The sequence below is a fragment of the Enoplosus armatus genome, chromosome 7, assembly GCF_043641665.1.
Source record: "Enoplosus armatus isolate fEnoArm2 chromosome 7, fEnoArm2.hap1, whole genome shotgun sequence".
Taxonomy (NCBI): domain Eukaryota; kingdom Metazoa; phylum Chordata; class Actinopteri; order Centrarchiformes; family Enoplosidae; genus Enoplosus; species Enoplosus armatus.
The window spans coordinates 19,155,526-19,179,046 of record NC_092186.1 but is presented as its reverse complement, the minus strand read 5'-3'; the positions used below and the strand labels follow the sequence as shown (position 1 = coordinate 19,179,046).

General features: G+C 41.7%; 2 protein-coding genes across 2 annotated transcripts; both read right to left on the bottom strand.

Annotated features, from left to right (window-relative positions):
- Positions 1-4,031: 4,031 nt before the first annotated feature.
- Positions 4,032-15,510, bottom strand: crtc1b (CREB regulated transcription coactivator 1b). The gene is made up of 14 exons (XM_070909024.1): positions 15,385-15,510; positions 13,720-13,836; positions 13,062-13,187; positions 11,998-12,059; positions 11,622-11,716; positions 11,015-11,100; positions 10,872-10,915; positions 9,741-9,964; positions 9,411-9,562; positions 8,939-9,172; positions 8,142-8,228; positions 5,669-5,755; positions 5,402-5,576; positions 4,032-4,566 (listed from the first exon to the last, which is right to left on the bottom strand). The coding sequence occupies exons 1-14, from the start codon at positions 15,508-15,510 to the stop codon at positions 4,355-4,357; spliced, it is 1,827 nt and encodes a 608-aa protein (XP_070765125.1). The 3' UTR covers positions 4,032-4,354.
- Positions 15,511-20,249: 4,739 nt separating this feature from the next.
- On the bottom strand, positions 20,250-21,831 carry klhl26 (kelch-like family member 26). The gene has a single exon (XM_070909247.1). It carries the CDS (start codon positions 21,825-21,827, stop codon positions 20,250-20,252), a length of 1,578 nt encoding a protein of 525 aa, XP_070765348.1. The 5' UTR covers positions 21,828-21,831.
- Between the last annotated feature and the right edge of the window lie 1,690 nt (positions 21,832-23,521).

The window sequence follows — 23,521 nt, the reverse complement described above, 5'->3', positions numbered from 1 at the left end:
CTTCACTTGAGTATTATTGAGGTTGCAACTAACTCCTAAAGCCAATGTGGTGTCACTGCAAGAACAGTGACTCGCTCAAACTGGATGCGATTTTTCATGCCTGGTGGTATGCGTATGTGTGGGGGGGGGTGACCAACAAAGAAATACATTCGGAGTGCCGTTCTTTTCCAACACGGGAGCATAAGCTGCACTGGAGTAAGCCCTTTCTAGTTTTGCATCCCCTAAAATCTTCACTGATAAAAAAACAAGACAAGCCAAAATATAGTTTACAAAGGAAAATAGAGAATTCATCTTTTCTTTGACATGAAAATATCTCCGGATTATACATCTGGAGGGAAACAGTCAGCATTCACATGGGGCAGAACAGTCCCTGCTCAAAAGCCAGGAACTCACAAATAAAGTGCGAAGCAACTAGTGGACTAAACATTGCATGAAAACAGAAAACAAAAAAAAAGACGGAATTACACCAGTCCAAAACTTGACATGATAGGCAGCAACAACATAAAACAATCATATCGAATGCCTTAAAACACACTTCAGCATAGCTAGATCAGACTCCTGTACATAACATGGGATGAGAATTAGCTCAACGTGTCTATCATGTCATGCAGTTGACTGCGTAATGCAGCAGATTCAAGTCCACATAATGCAAACGATCAGTGCACGTGCCAAGCTGCAAATCCTTGCAAGACAGAACCTGGTTCCATTTTCCCCCCAAGAAAGCCAAAAGGTCGTGCTGACGGAGAGGAGGGGGCCGGGCCCGTACGAGAATCGGCCGTTTATACTCGTACGCGGTGAGATGCTACAGTAGGAAGAGGAAGAGAGAGAGGGAGAGAGCGGAACAGGCAACAGTCCGATTCCTCAGAGAAGAAAAACAGACGACTGAAGAGCAGAGAGAGAGAGAAGTCCGACTGTGACGGGACCACGAACTCCAGAACGTCAGCTCATTTGGCTAAAACTAGGACACAGCCACAGAAAATACATTCTCTTATCATTCGTGAAGTAGCATTATACAGAGATGGAGGTAACAGAGTCACTTAACAGGAAACCGAGTTAACTGTTGCACAGGAGAAACCCATACATGCATCCCTTTAGACTGTGAGAGCGTTATGTTACACAAATCAAACCTGCGGAGATATAGAAGGCCTTCATAGAGGTTTTGACTGTCAGGTTAGTCATGCATTTTGTTTCAGCTATAGCGTATATGTACAAGGTCAGTGTGAAGGACTAGTATTCAGCAGGATGACAGGAAGGAAGTGACAGGAAAGCTCAAAATCACTGGCATCAGTTTGGCTAAAACACAATGCACAATTTTTTTTTTCTTCAGGAATAAATATACATTTGTATCAGTGACTTAAAGGAAAAATCCAACTTAAGATAAATAAAAACTGGTAAAGTGTCATGCTTTTCTGGACCTTTTTTAGTGGTTCATTATTTTTCTTCTTTTGGCAATCGTCCGGATACTTCAAGCAACTACATGTATCTAAAACATCGACTGTAAATCAGGTTTGGTGTCAGTTCTTTCAGGATTAGAGTGAAAGAATTGCCAACTTAAAAAGTAGAAGACATGGCATGTTAAACATGTTACTTCATTTCAAAGTAAAGCTGGATTCATGCTTCTCTGGCGTGGAAATAAATTCATAGTTCAGCGTACGATTTCACTCGTTGATTGTCAAAGCACCACTGCAACCCTTGATGGATGTCCTGCACTCATAAACTCAAACTGGTCGAGCTTACGTTTTTCTTTCATTTTAATTTGAAATTAGAAATGTGTCCATCGACTGAAAAGGAGGAAATAACTGAGCTGGATGTTCATTGTTTAGTTGAAGTAATAATTTACATTTTTTGTCAAATATTAACTACTGTAAATGGCCTCCCTAAATCACAATATGTAGTCGTCTTATTGAGAAGGAAAATAGTGACCCTTTAATTCAAATTACTCAAAGCTGTCTTCACTATCAACGTAACATGTAGAGAAAACAGCCCAGGCTGTGGACAAAACCTCGGCCTCCATTACGACACCGTTTCAGAAGAATAAATCCAGCTTCAGTAACGTGTTAAACAATAAAACATCAGAGGTGGATTTTTCCTTTAAGGGTCGTTTTTTGACTCGTTTTGCATAGGAACCACAGATCTGTCGAGGCAAACAAAACATTTGATGGGAGGATTACAGCAGACAATAAACACTTCAACTGAAACAAATTGTACAACTGTAGAGGTGTGCAGTAAACCAAATGTGATTCCTTTTCGGGAAGGGGGGGGGGGGGTGGAAAACCTTCCCAACAGCGCTTTAGGTGAGTAAATGATTAGCACATCTGTACATGAACATTACAATATACTAAACATGATCCCACAGTCTCTCACACACACTCACACACACTCAAACACACACCTCTCAGGGAAACTCTGACAAAAAGCCAACGCAGATTGTAATCTGAAGTGAATTTTAAAATTTGACACAATTTGTTCTGCACGTTTTGACAAAACAGATTGTGTCGTGGCTGCAGTTAGAGATGATATCAATATGTACATTTTCAGATGAAACATTGTGTAAACATTTTTTCCCAGTTGTTGTTTGTAACACTGAATGGAACGGGGCCGATCACATACAATACTAAATATATAAATACATATATTCTTTCTTAAACGGAGCCTTTATGCATCCAGTTTACTAAATGGAGTAAACAGACGTTCTACAATAAAAAAAAAATACTTATATTCATAAACTCTGAAATGGCAAGGTAGTGTCAACAACCATTTGGACGCTTCAATACGGTTTAATGGTCGATACAATCGGCCATTAAATCCCCTAAACTATTTTGTAAGGTACTTTTGTTATTGATGGCCTCAGTGGCAAAGGTCATTAGCATTTTTGTTAGAGCTTCCCTGTTAAGGAGCAAAAAGCCTCCCCATAATTGCACTCCTTCTCAAATACTTCAAACCCATCCTTTGATTTTTTTTTTGTTTTTTTTTGTCGTTTTTAGCCCCACTTTAAAAAACATCAACAATTTGGCTATAAACTGTACCGATACAAAATACAGTACATTGATTTGTCAAATCTTACACAACATAACCACAAATATCACTGACCAAAAGTTAAGTTCCTCTCAAATACAAGAAAATGTTACAATAAGTTACGAAAATACGTTGTCACATTAGACACTTAAGTAGAACAGTAGAATACTCATGTAAGGCAAAATCAGGTGATTTCACAGTGACGACTTAAAAAGATTTAAGATTTTAGTGTTTAAAAACAGACCGCTTCCGTCACTGGAGAGAAGTTCAGTCTGGATATATTATTGGCTTTTCACTGGCAGAAAATTAATTTGGACGTGTTTTTCTTGCTTTCTAGTTTAATAGAAATACCTGATGATTTTCTCAGAAAAAGTTAATTCAAGTGGCGTAGAACCAACCCATTTCTGGAGCACGCAGCATTTTCTGGAGCTGTGCTAAAAACTATGATATTTTGATTTGACCGTTGGGCTGCAGCATGGCAACGTCTACCACGTCCTACGTCAGAGAGTGGCACATCGAACACCGAAAGAGCAACTATGGGGAGGTTTTGCACTCCTTCATTAACCAAGTAGCTTAACAAACACATATATAAATATGTTAGTAATTAATAAATAGACACAAATTACATCAGTGCAAGTTTACACTATGCCTACAGAGAGCATTTTGGCATCAAATTTAAATTATGAAATGGAATATAAAATCTTTAACCAAATAAATAAATAGAACGTATAAATACATAAAGCATCAAAACATACAGTACATGATGAAAATAACATTTGGTTGTCAAAAATAAAGCTTTGAGTGTGAAATAGAAAGCCGTTACGGCATGATGGGAAAACCGATTCATTTGATTGCGGGGTGCAAGCAAACCGGCTGTGGTGTATTTTTCTTTTTTTGTTTGTTTTTTAACACAGCCGGTATAACGGGTACGGTTTAGCCCAATGTCCTAGCAGCTTCCTGCTACGAGCAAATATCAACAAAAAGAAAAATATTAAAGTGGATATGAAAAGAAAAAAAAAAAAGTCAAATGTGCGTTTTTGGAATATATGTGGCATGTAGTGGCACACTGTAAACACAGCAGGCTAGCGAAAGCGCTGAGCGACCAATCTCATTCAAAACGACAGCGAGGCCATTCCCCGGCAAGCCACTGGATGTCTTTTTCCCTGTTGTCTTTTGGTGGCGCATCGTTTCAAAGGGCTTCACGGAGTCGAGGGCGAGGTCGGACAGCTAGACGGCCATGCAACGAGGGAGAGGGTTCATCCTGCCCTTTGTTTCTCTCCATTCACAAGTTAGTGTGGGTTTTTTTCTTCTTGTTCTTGGCCACAGTCAGCCTCTTGCGCTACAGCCTGTCCATCCTGAATGTGTCCTCGGTGGCGGGGTCTGCAAGCACCATGTCGGGGTCATTGAGCATGTGCAGCCCATCCAGGGTGAGTGGGTCGATCTTCAGCTCGTCCAGAGGAAACTGAGAGTCTGCGTCGAAGCTGACGTCACCGACGCCCGCCAGAGAGTTGGTCAGTTCTTTGGAGAGACTCGGTGGAGACTCTCCTGTGACTGAGACACGTGACATCAGAGAAACAAGTGGGTACTGACATCTGAGAAAGACGGGGCAGGTTCGAAAAGTGTCATGTGAACATTTTTACACAGGTTCACACAAAAAATGGTTCAATGGGGCAACAAGCACCGGTGGACTGGCGATCATACAGGTTGCCAGATTATTTAAACCACTTTACTCAGAGGTGAAACCGTGATTTCACCAATAACCCCTCATGAGTACGGTAGGTCAAAGTCTGTAACCTGTGATGGATGTTTACAATGAAGAGCTGTATTTTGTTTGTTTGCCTTCATCTCCTTGTCCAGATAGATTTGACTGAGCTGAGGATTTGTTCTCAACCCATGTGATCATCTGATTACTCGTGTCACCCGATTAGACACATTTTTGGACGTCATGCAGAGATCTCAACTATCATTACGGTACCATGTTATTGTTATTAAAGCCTGCACTTAACTATAAATAAATAACTAAATTATAGTGCAACTGCTGCAACACTTTGTGTCATTTTGCTTTAAGTCACTCAACATAAGGCTTCACTTGTGCTTGAAGAAGATGAGGGTAGAGGCTAATTTCAAGCTGGGAAAGTAGTTAAACTCAATATTACTCGTAGTGAAAATGTTTACACCCCAACGACGTGTATGGTGCAGCTAAAGCCAAGATAGGATATGGAAATTGTCTACGCACTAAAATGCATCCAAACACTTAAGTGTATGCTTTTCACTTGATGGAAACTACTGAGAAACACACAGCTGTGTTTAAATGAGTCCGATGTGATCGTCGTCAAACAAGTACAATGAGGTAAAAGTGTATCTGATGGACTTGTGGTGTTGCTACCTGTTAGGATGATGTTGGGGATGTTGCCATGGCTACTGTAGCCGAGTTGCTGCGAGTCCTGTAAGCTGCTCCCGGTGAGGCCCATCATGGCCGCCTGCGTGTAGTTGAGGGTGGAGCATTGGTTGTAAAGGCTGGTGGAGCTGATGGGGTTCTCGATCATGTTGAACTGCTCCAGCTAAAAGAATTGCAAACCAAGCATAAAGTCAGGGACTATCTGAAGAAAACATCTACGTCATTGCTGCTTATTGTCTGTGCGCTCTGTGTCACCTGGTGAGAAAGAGCATTGGTCTGCCTCAATGCCAACTGCTGATCATAGAAGGAGTCGCCAAATATACTGCCCACCACAGGAATGTGCTGGAGGAGGAGAAGGAGGCCACAAAATTAGGGACAAATGTCAAGAAAGCAGCTACAATTAAAACACAAAAACAAAGTTAGCCAGAAGCCAAGTTATCTGGGCCTATAAGCAGACATTACAGCGATGGAATAACAGGTAACACAAGCAAAAACACAAAGTCACACTACTGTCAGACTGAGCAGTGACCAAAGCAAATGGTTTTCATGACGAGGGCTGAAAGGAGAGGCTAACGAAACACTAGAAAAAATTTAAAAGTGATGTTCTTTTATGACTTCAAATTTAAAACACACACACCTATTAAATTTAACATGACAAAAAACCCAACTCTGGAATGGAAGTATGAACACGGTGTGGTTGTCCCATCCCTGTGGACAGGACACACAACAGTGCAGCGATGTGTTGACCGCGGCAGCGCTGTTCACTGTGACACAAACACAGATCAACTTGTTAAAAAGGGAAATTCTGGTATTTGTCCACCTGACTGTTATTGGTCACTCGCCGCCTCTGGTGTGCAGATTAAAGAAACGTGTTCTTCAGCAAGAACAAAGTCGATTGGAGCATGAGCTTCCAAACAGTTTCAATTTAACAGAAATCATCTCTGTTGTGCCGAACTGCATAGCGTAGCGTATCCACAGGCTGACCTAACTACCTGCTGTACTGGATCCACTCTGCTATGCAGTTTGCTGCAACAAAACGTTCTACTTTCAGTCAGAATCAAAATGTTGAGATGATTTCTATTATAATAAAGGTTTCTGGAAAGATGTAGAAGTGTTTCTTAAATCTCTACAACGGAGGTGGGGCGTAAAAGGTCATTTTAGAGGTAGTCACAAGTGACACAAAGTATGAGAACACTACCAGGTTGACAAATACTGGAATTTCCATTGAAAATCTTCTTGTAATGATAAAAGCGTCAACACTGTGTGACTGGCATTGTTTTTGTCCCAGTCTAACTATTTCTAACATCAGCCTTTTAGTCACTGATGTACAAGAGATAATCAGTGCATGAAAGCCCAGAATTTAGATGCGTTTATGTTCAGTTTATACATCTGTACCTTTAAAAAAATCAACTTTCTCCCTTTTTGATTTCCCTCTCATATACTAAATACACAAGCAGCTAGTTCTCACTTTAAAAGGTTCCCTGTAGAGTTTTTGACCTCTAATTATGGAGCCGTTTGTCAGTGAGTGTATCCCTGTTTTGTTTATTTCGATACACACGCGTGCGCACACAACTGGCGCTATACACAGTCCTGCCAATGGCTTCACACTATTCCACTGAGCTGCAGGTGGCGGTAACGCACACCAGCAAAGACAGTGAAGAAGAAGACTACAGTCTAGTAAATGTGGACGTAAACTCATTTTAAATACTTGCAGCTACTACAGCCTTGCAAATGTTTTAAGAGGAGGGAAATGCAACATGTTAGACCTCAAGGATACACACAGTGGTGAGTAACATAACATTTGTTTGTTTACAAGAAAACTCCACAGGGCGCCTTTATGTAAATTATCTGTTTAAACATATTTAATAACTTAAATACATTTTGACTTTGATATTTTTCCTTTTTGTTCGTTTTAACATTGCCAATGATAACTTTTCGTTTTTCAGCTTTTGACCAAATAATTGATTTTCTAGATGTGACCTTGTGCACCTTGAAAAACACTAAACACAAAAAGTGTATTATGAAAACACATGCCGCTGACTTAGCCTTTCTGCCAAATGTTTTACTGAAGATGGGAAAAAAGCCCTGATGACTTTTCCCCTGCGGAGAGAGAGATATGTTTTGTGTGTATGTGAATAGCAGATGTAAACTGAGGCAGAGTTTAGCTCTATGCACCAACGAGCTGCTGGGGAGCTCTTGACTCACAAAAGACAAACGGCTCATATCACTATAAAGTCTGACTGATGATAATGAAGTCTCACAGTAACCCAAAATACACGGGGGTATTATTCTGAAGTGTGACAGTTTATGGACAAATTTAAACAAACAGCTTCACGATTTACAGAGCCAAGTCCTGTGGGATGGCATTTAGAAATATTACTTTCTCTTTAATCACGGTGAAGAACATTTTTATTGTTCTATTTGTCGATTCATATGAGGAGCAGATCTCTTATCTTGATCATGTACGTGACATGTGACTTTTGCTAGCTGAAAGATGAACATTTTAAGGCTGTTCAGGGCCTCCATCAACAAACTATCGCCATGTTTATTCATGCACACAGTGAACAGTGATGATGAAGAAATGGGTTATGCAGCTGTTGACACCATGAGTGGTTAACTGCTGATACAGAGAATGAAAAGCAGCCTAACTCATCTACAATTAGCTTTCCCCCAGGCGCAAAGCCCTTCCCCAAACAGCAGCTAGCTCGGTGGGTGGGTGGGCCCTTACTTGAGGCGAGCCGCCGGGGGAGAAGCCTTGATTGGAGACTGGGGAGGTTGGAGACTGAGTGGCTGGTGAGCCAGTCTGATTGCGGTACTGTTGGAGGGAAGAGGGTTAGCTAGAACTAAGCTTCATGCCTGTCACACACAAATCTCAGGACAGGATGTGAGGGGCATCAGCCTCGGATCTGCTCATTATATATAGTGTGTATAGGTGAGAAATACCTGATAAATAATAGGACAACTCTGTGGCTGGCCAGTTTGTCTACACCTCTGGAAAATGTGATTGTAGATTAGTAACATCGGCTGGTGCTACTCTCGTTAAATGGTAAAATCTAAGTGGTTGTTGTGTTAGAGAATGGTCAAATGTGTATTTCTGTATCTTATAAGCTTACATCAGCTAATTTCTTGCTTTAAACAGTACACACACAGTCAACCAACTACATCTAACAATGCCTTAACCCACAGAAAAGCTGAGCAATGTCAAATGGTGAGAAGAATTTGTCTGTTTTAAAGGACCTGCAAGCATCTTCCTTGTGAACGTAACACAAGTAATAAAATGCTCTGCCTTGAAGGTAACTGGAGTAAAAAGGCATAATTATCTGGTAGTCAAGAGTAAAGATGTGTTTCTCCTAATAACGTGAGTTATTCTACAAAATGACAAATCAGTGTCACAGCTGAGTAGCATAAAAAGGATGTGAAGATATTTCAGAAAAATGAATAGAAGCTTTAGAAACAGCAAAATGGTCATTTCATCACATTGTTAACTCCGCTTCCACATTCTGACTAGATTTCCTGGTTTCTTACCGAGCTGATACTGATGCTGGCGGTGGTCTGGCTGTCTGGGGAGGGGCTGCTGGCAGTGGCCGTACCAGGGGATGCCAGAGTTGGCAAGGTGATGAGCTGGATGCCCTGCGACAGGGCTTGCTGCTGCTTCTGGAGGTCATTGAGCAGCTGTGCCTGGGCCTGAGCCGTCAGCTGGTTGAATAGGGGGTACTGGGAGAGCTGCTGCTCCAGGGTCAACAACTCTGTTGGCACGACCTGAGGAAAGACGCACATGTATGTTCAGGCTAATTTAATTTACTGGAGTGTGATTTCACCACCCAAACCACATTTTATGGACCATAGCTAATAGTGTGGAGACATATATTGACTACTCTCTCCCATTTGTATGGGGATAACAGTCTCTCCACTCATGTTACAGTGGAGTGCAACAAACAAATACACTGCAAAGCTTTGGGCCACAACTCTAAGTTAGCAGAGCTGAGCAGAGCCATACCTGTGTGATGTTAACGGGTGAGGAGAGGGTGGGTGAAAGCTGCTGTGGGGACTGTTGGAGATGGAGGTCCGAGGTGAGGGTGAGTGGCACCACCGGTGGTTGCCGGCGTTGTCCCGTTACAGTCATGGTGGGCTGAGAGGAGGTGGGGATCCCTGGCGGGGGAAAGAAATAAGAGTACACATGAAAGGTTTCTTTGTATCCAACTGAACTCAAACAAACTAGTTACTGTTTCTCTTGTGGTTTTAATTTACAGCACTAAGAGTTTTCCTTTGTACTGTTAAATCTACATAGTCTCCAATGTCCTCACTGTTTTCAAATAGTAGTTATTACCATGGCTGGCAGCGCTGATGCCCAGGTGGGTGAGGTTGGTGGTCAGGCTGCCCGTGCTGTTGGACGAGCTGAGGGAGGGGAAGGCCACGGTGTCCTCTGGGTCCAGCGGGGTGGACAGTGGAGGAGGGAACTGGATGTTGGTCAGATCAGGCAGCGAACCACCAGTGTTGTGTGCAGCTGGGAGCACGGATGGGTTCAACTCCTGGTCTGGTGATGGGAATATACTAAAAGACACAAGTTCTATCAGACATGAGAAAAGCTTCTCTCATATCACCCTACTTTTGAGTTGTAGTATGAACACTAGATTTCAACCAAACAAAACGGATACCAATATTTTCCAAGTAAAGACACTGATTCCTTGTGGCATTATTCAATATAAAATTGAATTGATTAGGCAAAAGACTAAAGAAGCATCTTGTGTTTCTTATATAATCACAATTGAAAATGTAGGCCTGTTTATGAATGTTACTGATAAAAACATTTAAAAGCTGTCGTTCGGTATCCATCCTTGTATTAAAACTATACTTTAATTCATTTGGCAGTGACATTTCTAATCCTGTACTCTGGATTTTGGTATTAACGACCAATTTGTGACTTTAACCGCATTACACATTGGCCAAACATTAATTTAACCCTTACTTTTAATTAAAAATAAACCATATCAGAAAACTCTTACAAGCATCAATAACAGCTTTCTAAATTATGACTTTACCTCTAAAAACGCAAATGCCACACACAGCTAAGGACCTGCAATCTTTTCTGTTTCTGTGGTTGTGGACAGTTCTCCTTCCAATCACAGGTGAACTACATTAATGGTCAACATACAGCTTTCATTTTACAAAAATCTCCCACCCTTTTTGTTACCAACTTATCACGTTAGTTAACTTCCAAAGCAGTTTTTGTTGTCATGCATATACTGTATATTTTTTGTCCTCAAGACAACATGAAGGTGTCTGGTGGATATCCATAATGACCATTTCTTGTAGGTCTAGAGAACGTTTCCAGTGTATCTAGACCAGCTGTCGTCTTGTATCAGTGCACTTTATTAATGGCTGTGTGACTAACAGGCTGCTATACTCCAGTGGTGTTTCACTGTAAAGAAAAATAAAACAATATACTTAAACCACTCACTTGATTCCCGGGACATCACATGTGTTGGGCTTTGATGAATCATCCTGACGAGAAAACATAGTCATGAGCCGCAAATCTGAAGTGGTTTAAATGTTATCATAACAAGTGTATCAAGTGTAGCCCGCCCCTTTCCCCATCAGTACCTTCTTGTCATCCCACAACTGTTTCTGGGTATCCTTGTCTGCATTTGACTCTGAATTCTCCGTCCCAGGCACTGTTAGCAGCAGTACTAATTAGTGAAACAGCAAGACACAGTTGCTTGCTATGACAAAAATACATAACAATTCAGATCAGTGCAAGAAATGAGTCATCAATATCGCAGCCAGTCAAGCAGGATATAGTGCTGTGCACTAGATTCCTGAGAGTCTAAAAATAGCAAGGTGACCAGCAGACAGACTGAGTGGATGCCAGCCGATCTTGGCTTCATCATATCAGAGCCTCACACATAAAAAGACAGAATCCATGGCTAATCAGTGAATTATTGATCCTTCTCTCTAGATCATCCTGAGTCAGCTCCATTCAGAGATGTTACTTCCCTACAGCCGGCTGAGTACTGTACCAGCATGGTGAAGCAGTTCTTTGACAGTGATCAGTATCCATTTACTTCATAAATATTTCATTAAGAGTCTACATCTACTTCTTTGTGACATCAACACTTTTATGTCACTTAAGGTTTGCCGCCTGCATTAGTACATTGCACATTAATAAATAAAAGTGTCTCTGTGTCTTTGTAACTGGATCTTCCATTACCTCGTTTAGGCTGCAGCTCCTGTGATCCCCCTGCAAACACCTCCTGGGGCTTCGGATTCATGGCGCTCTGGTGTAAGGCAGAGTCCGAATTTGTCCTGTATGTGTTAGAAAGATGAGATGTCAGCAAAATCTCTGCCAAATCCCCAATACTGGCAGAGAGCCAATACAGCATCATATCCATCAAGAATCACATTCTGCTACAGACCTTTATTTGCCATCATACAGACCAATATGTGGCCTTCTTTGTGTTGGTTGAGTTTGGGAATTTGTACCAACACGGATGCACAGTCATGTAATAAAAATGTTGTAATTGAGCTATGACTGGTTGTGTGTCCTAGTTATCATTTTGGCAAATAGACCAGGGGAGGTGGCTTACCTTCTCCAGCTAGTGTCTGGCGGTGGGGAGAGATAAACTGAGCTGTAAGGACAGCTGTCAATGTGAATTTAGTTAAGGCCAATAAAGCAGAGGGGATGAAAAATGGATCTCAGCTAGTCCATAGTTTCATGCCTGTAATAGACCTGATACATAATAAATGACCACACACACACAAGTGTTATTGGGATCCAATTACTTTGAAAAAGGCTTCAGTCGGTGTCTTGTTCTAATCTAATGTGAAATATGTTTCTAAGAATAATCTTGTCAACAGGGGTGTAACAGTACACTGCATTGAATTTTGTCATTCAATATCAGACTCTCAACACATGTATTGAAACAAACAATTCACCTCACCCTTTGTGAGGCAGAGCTCTCTCCTCTTCCTATCACAGCATCTGCTGCTTTTTGTTGTGCGTTACATCTACATAAAATGCTAAGAAACCATTGTATATCAAACAGGCAAATCTACACTGCTTCATTCTGAGGTCTCTAATGTTAATTGTTTTTCATTTCATTTCTTAAAACCCATTTGGGACATGACTTGTTGCATTTAGTGTAATACGTTCTAATTACGGACTATGTTTTGACAGGTAAATGTGTAAGTTTCTCCTTTAAAACTGTGGCAGTTTGTTGGTTATTGACTGTTAGATAAAGCATGCTAGTCATGATAGCACATCTTGTATATCTAATATCATCATATTGCTAATGTAAATGAAAAGCCAGAGCTTTATATAATATAAATCCCCAAATGAAGTTTGTCATTCCAAATATAAAAATTACAGCTGAAATTATATTTAATTGTATTTTTGTCTGAGAGCATTTTGGGTTCCCAGTAAATTATAGCAACACTAGAGAAGGAGCAGTAAATCAGATGAAAACTGTGTTGACAATGTTCAAACCTGCTCAGGCCGTTACGTCTCTAAACATGCTAACTTAATTACAACAACAGGCTACGATGCAAGTCTTGAGAACAATGTTCAAGCAGCCGCTGAAGCCTCAAAGCAATAATGACTGCAGTCAAAACATCCTCAACACCACATGCTTCCAAAAACACAAAAGGATATCTGGCGTCCATGTTTGTCGACTGATAGCGGCCGGCGGTGAGGAGACGTGATGCGGTTCCGGTCACGGTAAACACGCTCCACCAGCCCGTGGTGCCTGGTTGTCCGACTGGTATCCAGCACTGAGTTCTAGAGTGAACACACCAGGTGAATGAGGCCAGCAAAACAGCTTACTTACATAACCAAACTATGTCTTAGGATAATGTCTTTAGGATTAATGGTGCAAATGTGTTCATTTCAAAATGAGTCAAGCCATGGGCCCCCCATACTGATGCTCGAGTTGGCGAATGTATTTAAAGATGGAAAGCCATGACAAGCAATGATATACTTTAAAATTTAGGAACCAAATCACACTGCAGGGTAGAACTGGTATACCTTGTATTACACACTTCTGGCTTCCTTTCACTCCTGAACCATGTTAAAATCTGGTTGGACCAGCAGGTAATTTCTGAACACTTTACTGCTGTCACACCCTGGACTAAGGCTGCAGACTTTTTAAATTGCTCTAAGTGGTCTAAGTCTAAGTTTTGAGCCAATCTTTCACCAATACAACAGATAACTGCAACCTTTGTATGTCCAATGTTATCGCCAACAGCTAAGAAAGGTACACTGGTCGAGAACAAACCATTGATTTACCAGCCGAGAGAGGCTAAGGGCTCACCTGAAAAGGCAGGTCAATGTTGCCATTTCCAATCTGATTGACATTGGGCAGTGAGCCTCCATAGTACTGTCCACGATTCTGCCCTAGTTGCAAATACTGGGTCTTCTGTAACTGCAACTGTGCAAAGTAAAATTGCATGAAAGCATGAGTGAATGACTGATCTGATTCACAAAAAAAGTAATGCTACAAATGAATGATGCCTGCCAGTCCACAGTGGTGAAATTAAAGATTAATGAATCAGTTAATTGACAGACGAGACATGATGAGACAGGCATATTGGCTGTTTCATGAACAATCAAGAGGCAGACAACATCTTTCATAGCAAAGAACAATCACATCAGCTGATGTGATTGACACCTGACTGACAGCTGGTGTAATTACTTTCCATGTAACACACCTGGTGATTACATTAACCATGTGTCTCAATACAAAACCAGTCACAAAAGGAATGTATGTTATGACAAAAACACGGTGAGGGAAGTCCTCTTTTACAAATAATGAACTGATTGATAATGATCTCAACAAATGCAATGGATTGATTATGGGATGGCAACACAAAGAAATCTGGCAGAGACCACAAAACTGACTAGTTATTTTTTTTCCTGCAGTAAATGACAGTACAGCTCAGGTTTACACTGACGCAGTGTGTGGTAAGTGGGTATCATTTCCAGCAATAGGGCCCAACTATTAGCCCAAACGTTTCCTGGCAACAAGATGTTCCTTCTTTCGTGGTTAATAGCGTTGAAACTATTTGTTGATTAATTGATTTCCAGAAAATGAATTGCCAATGATTTCAGTAATTTATTAATCGTTTCAGTAATTTTTCAAGTAAAAACTGCACATTCTTTTGTTCCAGCTTCTAAAATGTTGAGATTTGCTGCTTTAATCTTGTTTTATGATTGTTAACGGCATGTCTTGTTATTGGAAAACATTCAAATAAGTCAACTTTTGTTGTGGGTAAAACAACAAATTGTAATTCACCATTATCTGAAACTTTATAGAGTAAAGTAGGGCAGCAACTATCATTTATCATTATTGTTTAATCTATTGCTTAAACAGGCCACAATGGTGTCTTAAAACCCCCAAAATATTAATTTTACAATCATACAAAACAGAGCAAAGCAGCAAATACTCTCAATGTTTTGGCATTTTTGCATAATACATGACTTCAATTACTTTTTATGTATTATTAAAATCATCACAGCTGGGAAGGCTGGTTAACATCTGATTGGCTAGCAAATGCTAACTTAGCCCCCTCAAAGACATTGCTCTTATTAAGTTTCTAGCAGCTGACTTTCCTAACATGTTGTTATACTCTGATTTAGTTGTCAGTCTATTTGTTTGCTAATGAAATGACAGCAGTGACTGCTCAAAACAGCCACAGTAAGAGCACAGGTGCACATTATTCAAAGCTCCAGCAACCTAGCTAAGCTAGTTAACGATGCACACAAGAAATGTTAGCTTGTTGTATCGGAATAACGCTGGCATGATTTTAACAGGCAGAGTGAAAACACAATTTGGTGGTGTTGAGCTGATGCAGCTAAGGACGTTAATATTAACTTTAGCTACTTAGCATCCCAACGTTCAGATTTATCTCCGCAGCGTTCGTTAGCTGCCAAGCAGCGATGCAACAAAACGTAAACACCCGGGGTGTGCAAGTCTTACCCGCGCAGCTCTGGTGATGTTCAAGTCTTTCATCACTTCTTCAAACGCAGCAGTCTCCTCCGCCTGTTTCTGATTATGCAAAGCGATTTTTTCGCTAAATTTGCGAGGATTGTTAGAGGACGCCATCTTTCCCCTCTTCTTCTCAATGGAATGTTACGTTACACACTACGCTGGGGCCTTCTGGTGTCGTCATCACGCACAGTCAGTGGCACGAACGTAGTGTGTTGATCTTTCGATCCAGCTGTATGCAGTAACGCGGTGTTTGAGGCAGGGTGACTTTCAGAAAAGATTGAACTTTATTCACAGCGAAAGAACATGTGGTGTTCCCGAGATGTTTGATATATATTAGTCAGTTGCTGAAGGTGCTCCTGTGTTCATCCAGAGAGGCATGAAGGGGGTGAAAGGTATTGTCTTGGGCATCGTCCTTCTCTCTGACATTAATTTTAGGACATCTAAGTAATATTTTAGTTATTTTAAACAGTTGCTAAAACAGCAACAGTATATTTTATTGCTGATGCAAAATGTATCTAACACTGATCAAGAGAAGTTAATAGTCTGAAAAATGTCGTACACCCATAAATACTTAATATTGCCTTTTGGAAAACAGCAACCAGATGCACTGATTATGACATATATTATTGAAGGGAGTTGAACTAGTACAATTGCAGAGCCTAGGATGTCCTGGTGGATAAGGTACAAATAACTGCAAACTCCCCAGTTCAGTTCTGACCAGGGACTTTTGCTGTATGTCATAGCCCTCTCTCTCTCCCCTTGTTTCAGAATCAGAATCAGAATCAGAAACTGCTTATTGCCAAGTAACTTACATTACAAGGAATTTGCTGTGGTCTGAAGGTGCTATTTTTTTGATAACAAATAAGTAGAATATAAAAGCTAAAATAAGAATAAGAATAAAAAAAAATAAAAAAAAATAAGATAAGATAAATAACAACAGTGCAGTGACCAGAATAAAGTAAAGTGTCCAGATAAAGTGTCCAGTAGGGGGTGGGTGCGTTAATGTAACGCAGTGGGGACAGGGGTGATGTACGTTAATATAACGTATAGCTTGTGTTTGTGTTCTGGGGGGGGGTCAGTGAGAGTTTGTCAGGTTGACTGCAGAGGGGAAGAAACTGTTTTTGTGGCGGGAGGTTTTGGTCCTGATGGACCGCAGCCTCCTGCCAGAGGGGAGGGGGTCGAACAGATGGTGTCCGGGGTGGGAGGGGTCGGCAGCGATCTTCCCTGCTCTCCTCAGGGTCCTGGAGGAGTACAGGTCCTGAAGAGATGGAAGGTTGCAGCCGATCACCCTCTCTGCAGAGCGGATGATACGCTGCAGTCTGCGTCTGTCCTTGGTGGAGGCAGCAGCGTACCAGACGGTGATGGAGGAGGTGAGGATGGACTCTATGATGGCAGTGTAGAAGTGAACCAGCATTGTTTGTGGCAGGTTAAACTTCCTCAGCTGCCTCAGGAAGTACATCCTCTGTTGGGCTTTCTTGATGACGGAGCTGATGTTCAGCTCCCACCGGAGGTCCTGGCTGATGATGGAGCCCAGGAAACGGAAGGACTCCACAGTGTCCACTGGAGAGTCACACAGGGTGATGGGGGCAGGTGGGGCTGCGCTCTTCCTAAAGTCAACAACCATCTCCACTGTCTTTGAAGCGTTAAGCTCCAGGTTGTTGTTGTTGCACCAGGTCACCAGGTGGTCAATCTCCCACCTGTAGGCAGACTCATCCTCACCAGAGATGAGTCCGATGAGGGTGGTGTCGTCCGCGAACTTCAGGAGCTCGACAGACTGGTGACTGGAGGTGCAGCTGTTGGTGTACAGGGAGAAGAGTAGAGGAGAAAGAACGCAGCCTTGAGGAGAGCCGGTGCTGATCGTCCGCGAGTCTGAGACGTGTTTCCCCAGCTTCACGTGCTGCTTCCTGTCAGGCAGGAAATCTGTGATCCACCTGCAGGTGGGGTCAGGCACGTTGAGCTGGGAGAGCTTGTCCTGAAGAAGAGCCGGGACGATCGTGTTGAAGGCAGAGCTGAAGTCCACAAACAGGATCCTGGCATAGGATCCTGCGGAGTCCAGGTGCTGGAGGATGAAGTGTAGAGCCAGGTTGACGGCGTCGTCTACAGACCTGTTGGCTCTGTAGGCGAACTGCAGGGTGTCCAGCAGAGAGTCTGTGATGGATTTGAGGTGGGACAGGACCAGACGTTCAAATGATTTCATGACCACAGAGGTCAGGGCGACGGGTCTGTAGTCATTTAATCCTGTGGGCCCTGGTTTTTTGGGGACGGGGATGATGTCTGTCTCTTACACTGTCACTATCTAATAAAGCCTACATCCAAATCCTAATATCAATATCAACGTGGCTGATGCAGTTTTGTTGTAAAACGACAAGAAGGACATATTTAAAATCCTTGAACATGTTTTGGTGGTGACATATAGCCACATTTTACTTAACAAATATTCAAGAATATGGCTGCTATAGTATAGGCAAAGGTAAAGTATTAGCATTATAGAAGGTGAGTAGCAAATGGGTCAAAAATCGTTGTACTGTACATTGATATATGTAGAATTTCAAAAGTATAATACAAGATACATCAACTAAAAAAGTGAAACAGAAATTATGTTTGTCTGAACTGAGATGTTAACTGCAAGCCAGATTTACTCAGAACATGGCTCAAACTTTATTTATTTATGAAGCAAACCAATGCTTACTGGACAGAGTTGCTGGACTGGTTGTTTATGTCGTAATTGAAGTGTCTGTGCAGCCGAGATGATCCACCATCTTTAGTTTGAATATGAGGAAAGTTGCAGATTAAAGCGATATACAAAACCACCACAATAATTAGAAGTGGGACACTGTAAGCTATCATGTTACTTGTGATTTGATCAACTTGGTTTATGATTTGAGAAATACAACTTCAATGGCACTTCCAAAAGTTACTTGGGTAACTGTCATAAGTAGAGCTGAAACAAGTCAAAAAAATAATCTGCAGCTATTTTAATCACTTAATGGTGTAAGTAATTTTTTTCTAGTAAAAACAATCATTAGTTCCAGCTTTGAAACTTTGTGTGAGAGCTTCATGCTTTTCTCTGTAAATTTAATATATTTTGGTTTTAGACTGTTTGGAAAAAGACATTGTAAGCATCAACTTGGCTTTGGGTACCATTTTTCACTACATTTAAGGCATTTTATAGACCAAGCGATTAATGGATCATTCAAGAAAATAATCAATAGTTGCAGCTCTAATGAAAAGAAATATGTATTTTCTTGTTGGGTAAAACGGCACAGCAATTTTCCCTGTGTCTGTGGGAGTGTGAGTGCTTCAGTCGGCTAGATGTGGAAATACATCATCCTATCAAAATAAAAACACAAAAAACACCTGCAGGGTATTTTTAAAACATGATACACCTTTAATAAAGGATGCACATAAAGCTACACAAATGTCTACATTCCCCTTTGACTACAGAAGTTTACTTTATATTGCACTTCAATGACATCATGTGCTTTTACTGGTACAGGTAAAACAATGCAAATGGCCACTCCTCACTATCATGTACATGGTCACATTTCAAAGGAAAGACAAGAACTTTAAGCTTGCTTCTTCCTTACACACACACACACGCACGCACAGACAGACAGACATTAGGTACATCGATCGACAACTTCAGCAGCAGAATCAGATGTCTGATAAATACTTTGAAAAGTGCAGCAATGCAGTCAAAATAAAAACACGAGCTATCATCAAATATGGCAAATGGATAGTTTAAGTACTTTATCTGGGGAAATTAGATTTTTTTGAGGATTTGAACAATAGTTTAGAGATTAAATCTGCATTAATAAATATCACCAGCAGTATCTCCTTATTCTGTTAGTCAAGGGACAAAAGCATATGTGGTGCGCAAGATGTAGCACTTGTTTAACACAAATAGCAGCACACACCGACATTCAAATGGACACACAGACAAATGATTTATGTAGCTGCCTTAAGAGGTCCACACTGGTTTGTTATGTTGACTAACAGAACAATCAGTCAGGAAACAAAGGGGCAGTAGCAATAAAAAAAACACACATTAACAGCCAACTTGAAACAACTGATTCCAAGTTGAAACACAACCACTACTCGTGTTCATTTGTGCAATCGTTACTGTGCTGATTGATATGTGGTTTGAAGAGACATACAACAGTAAGATTTTCAGTTGTCTTGGTTGTTAGAATAATAAAATCATAACAAAGAAAATATTACAAGATAAAAACAAGGAAACAAACATTCACAACTGTACAATCAAAACGTCTAACATTAGAAAAGTTGAGTCGTTTAATACCTTTGCAAACACAACATTTAACTCAAGACTTTCATTCAAAAATTAGATTTGTGCTGTCTGTAACTTAAGCCCTTAATTGGTAAAACACTTTTACAGACTGAATTATGATTATTTTGTGTTATAAATCTAGGCAATGCTATTCAGAGAGAGAATGTATATCTTTAAACTTCATTTGGAGATAATATACCGATCAATAAATTACAGAATTCAAACAGGAAATTACTCTGAAACTTGTATCAGCATCAAAAAGTGTCTCAACAGTAAGATCCTTAAGGGTTTTAACATAAAAGAAATCAAATCACCATTTGCTCTATTAATGACGGTTTGTCTGTTGATTAAACACATCTTTCCCAAAGTAAGACAAGGAGAGAAAGTAAAACTGCTTAGTAGCTTTTAAGGTCATTCCCTCATATTAATCAACACCACACACACACACACACACACACACACACACACACACACAGTAGCTTATATAATGTTCACACCTTGTGTTGACTCAATGGTCGGCAGAAAGAGCACATGGAATACAATTTTCACAGTCACAGGTCGGTTGTTAGTGTTGTGTGGTGTTTTGTGGAATTATGATCGGTGTACAAGCTATGCCAGCAAAGGATTCTGGGAAGTGCAAATCCCTCTCCCACTCATCTGTCTCCGTGTTGTACACCTGCACGATGCTTGTGACATTGTTCAGGTGCCAGTTGTAGCCCCCGACGATGTAGATCTTCCTGTCCAGTAAACAGCAGCCTGACTCAGACTGCCCTGCTCTCATGGGACTGACGGTGGTCCACTGGTCGTTCTCTGGGATGTAATACTCGACCGCAAGCACGTCAAAACAACGGTCCACATGGTCCATGCGACCACCCAGAGCATAAACCCGGTCCCTTGTGCCGATCATGGCATGCAACACTCTGGGTTCATTCATGGGAGCTCTGAAGTCCCACTGGTCTGATACTGGGTCGTAGCAGTGGAGAGTTTTCTTGTCATCCAATGAGACGCCATAACCCCCTGAGACATACAGCTTTTCTCCACAGGGAGTCCCTGCATGACCCCAAATCCTGCGTTTCAATGGCTCCACATAAGTCCACTCATTCTTCTTTGGGCAGTAACACTCTACAGATGACAGACTGCCAGATCGATTGCGGCCTCCAGTGGCGTACAGCTGTCCGTGCAGCACGTTGAGCTGAAACTGGATACGAGCCTCCTGCAGGGGTTGGATGCGCAGCCACTGGCTCAGATGCGGGTCGTAGCGATAACAGCTGTCCACTGCCCCCTCACCGCTGCGGTACTGTAAGTGCTGTCCACCAACGATGTACACAAAGTTATCAAGTACGGCAACACACGCGTGGCTGCACCCCGTCTCCATCTCCGTCAGCTCTTTGAACTGGCGGGATGCGATATCAGGGAGATGGTACACCTTGGTGCTCACTGTGCGGTCGTTGTCAGTGTAGGGCGTCCCGCCAAAGGTGATGAGTGACATGACGTCTGAGCGTATGAGTGTCCGCGAAGACTGCATTTCATGCTGTCGGAAGGGAAGAATCTGGTAATTGAAGGCCTCGAGGAGATACTGCCGGCACAGCACGTCCTCCACCATGATGTCCACCGTCTGAACACTGTCCACCAGCTCAGAGGAGCGCATGAGAGGGAAGCGCACATGGCAGAGGACACTGCTGGCTTGAGCCCGGCGAGACTCGTCATACCGGAGCCACCGGATGGCGGCGTGGAAGAGGTCGATCTCGCTACAGTTCTTCAGCTTGTTGCTCTGCAGGAAGAAGACGAGGCGCTCCATGGGAATGTGCAGAAAGTCTTCCTCCTCTGCAATTTGGAGGAAGTGGCGGAAGGTGAAGGCATCCACCGACTCTTTGAGGGAAGACAGGCTGAAGGTGGTGGCCATCTGGCCGATGTGCAAGCAGGTCTCCACGCTCATCGCTGACTTGAGGAACTCCTCGCAGAGCTCCACGACTGGCACCATCTGGAGGAACACAGCAGCCCCAAGGACATCCTGAATACAATCCAGGTCTAAAGTGACTTCTGCACTGTAGGCAAAGTCAATAATGTGTTTCAGCCCACGGGCGGACAAACCCTTCAGCTCAATGGTATCTTGATTTGACTCCCTCATACCTCCGGTAAACATTGCTCTGTAACACAAGAACAAGTCAGTAAACTACATGACATTTTTATAATTCCACCTCAATGCTAAATGCGAGGCACTGATTCAAAAGTGCATGAAGTTGACTTTCCATAACTAAGTCTGAGCACTTGTATGATGCGAAAAACAGCTTTCTTCTTTATGGAATGTTGTTTTCTTTGGCAGATGAACTGAAAACTACTATCTAATGAGAGAAGTGTATTTTGCTACATTTATCCAATTTATGTTTAATAATTTACCATTTTAAAAACGTCTTCACTTTCCATTTCTGGAACACATCTTTCTACAACTTCTATAAATCAGTAGGAACTCCGAAAATATAAATACAGTATAGTCTAAGGGCTCAGATCAAAGACAAAATGAAGGAAAACAAGGCAAGGCAAGTGCATCATTTTGCATTTTGTTGCCAGTAACACATCTCTTTTGATGTTGATCTGTGAACTGTAGCTTACTCTAGCCGTGCATTCAGCCGATGCTCTTATCCAGAGCAATGTACACCAAGTGCTTCCAATTTCAAATGTAAATGGACAGTGAGAAGTCTTGTGATTCAGACTAACCTGAAGTAATCACTACAGGCGGCCAGCACAGCTTTGTGGACCTGGAAGCGCTCCTCATTGATGGCCAGCACGACGTCAAGTAGTTGGCCCTGAGCCCGCAAGACCGATAAGCCCTGGAGGAGGGTGGCACTGTGGCTTGGGGCCGAGAATGTACAGCGCAGGGTGCTATTCTTGTTAGCCATACTGGAAAGAGAAAAAAAGGCCTTGTCACAATCAGTGAATCAAGGGATCCTACACTTTTTTTCAAATAAAACTCCCTCATTCTTTCCAGTGCTTAAATTCTTAACTGAACTTGGCGACTTTGTTAATTTTTTGGTATAATGTATACTGCGAGAAGCTGTTACATTGTGGCCGAGCATAGTGTATAGCTCAAGACTATTAAAATGTCTGCTGTTAACTCAAGGTGTAGATGCACACTGCAATACTGGGATGGAAATTTAATCTACCCTGCCACAGTTGGGGTGGTGGGGGGTGCAATCTGTAATGTATAATGTCTTTGCCTTAGTGAGAGTGTATCTGCACACAGGAGAGAAACAACATTGCAATGAGTAGAAATTACATTTCTAAGTTTAGATTACTCATTGCTGCACATAGAAAACAGAAATGAATCCACCAGTAAGAAGCATGATCACAGTAGGTGGAAACATCACTACCACAGGTTCGTGTAAACAAACAACGTGGTGGTAGAAAAAAAACCTTGCATTGGGTAGAATTGACATTACCAGGGATAGAAATGAGAAATTAACATTACAAGAGAAAAACTTAATAAAGACTGAAAGTAGAAACATTACCTAAAAAAACCTTAAAGCCTTCCTGACATCACTTTCCACAACGAAAAACACTCACCACTAGTAGAAATGACATCAGACAAGTGGGACAGACAGAGAAGTCCCAGTTGTGCTGCTACCATGTTAGTTTTTGTCAGCACCTCTTCTACCAACCCGCATTGTTAAATGAGACCCAAAAATGGCATCCAATCACATAGAAGGCAGATTACAGATGGCCAAAATAAATCTACATACCACATGTAAGTGAAAGGGAATTACCCCATTGTTCGAATCCAACAATTTCATATTCATACAGAAATTAGGTCATGAGATATTAAAAGTGGACTAGAGCTCT

What these genes read in the sequence shown, in the direction of transcription:
- crtc1b (XM_070909024.1), bottom strand. Translation starts at nt 15,510, where the DNA reads ATGGCGTCCTCTAACAATCCTCGCAAATTTAGCGAAAAAATCGCTTTG. An exon ending in CCCCCGGCGGCTCGCCTCAA is followed by an intron (nt 5,756 to 8,141) that starts GTAAGGGCCCAC and finishes CTCCTCCTCCAG; the next exon opens with CACATTCCTGTGGTGGGCAG. An exon ending in CCCCAACATCATCCTAACAG is followed by an intron (nt 4,567 to 5,401) that starts GTAGCAACACCA and finishes CACGTGTCTCAG; the next exon opens with TCACAGGAGAGTCTCCACCG.
- klhl26 (XM_070909247.1), bottom strand. Translation starts at nt 21,827, where the DNA reads ATGTTTACCGGAGGTATGAGGGAGTCAAATCAAGATACCATTGAGCTG.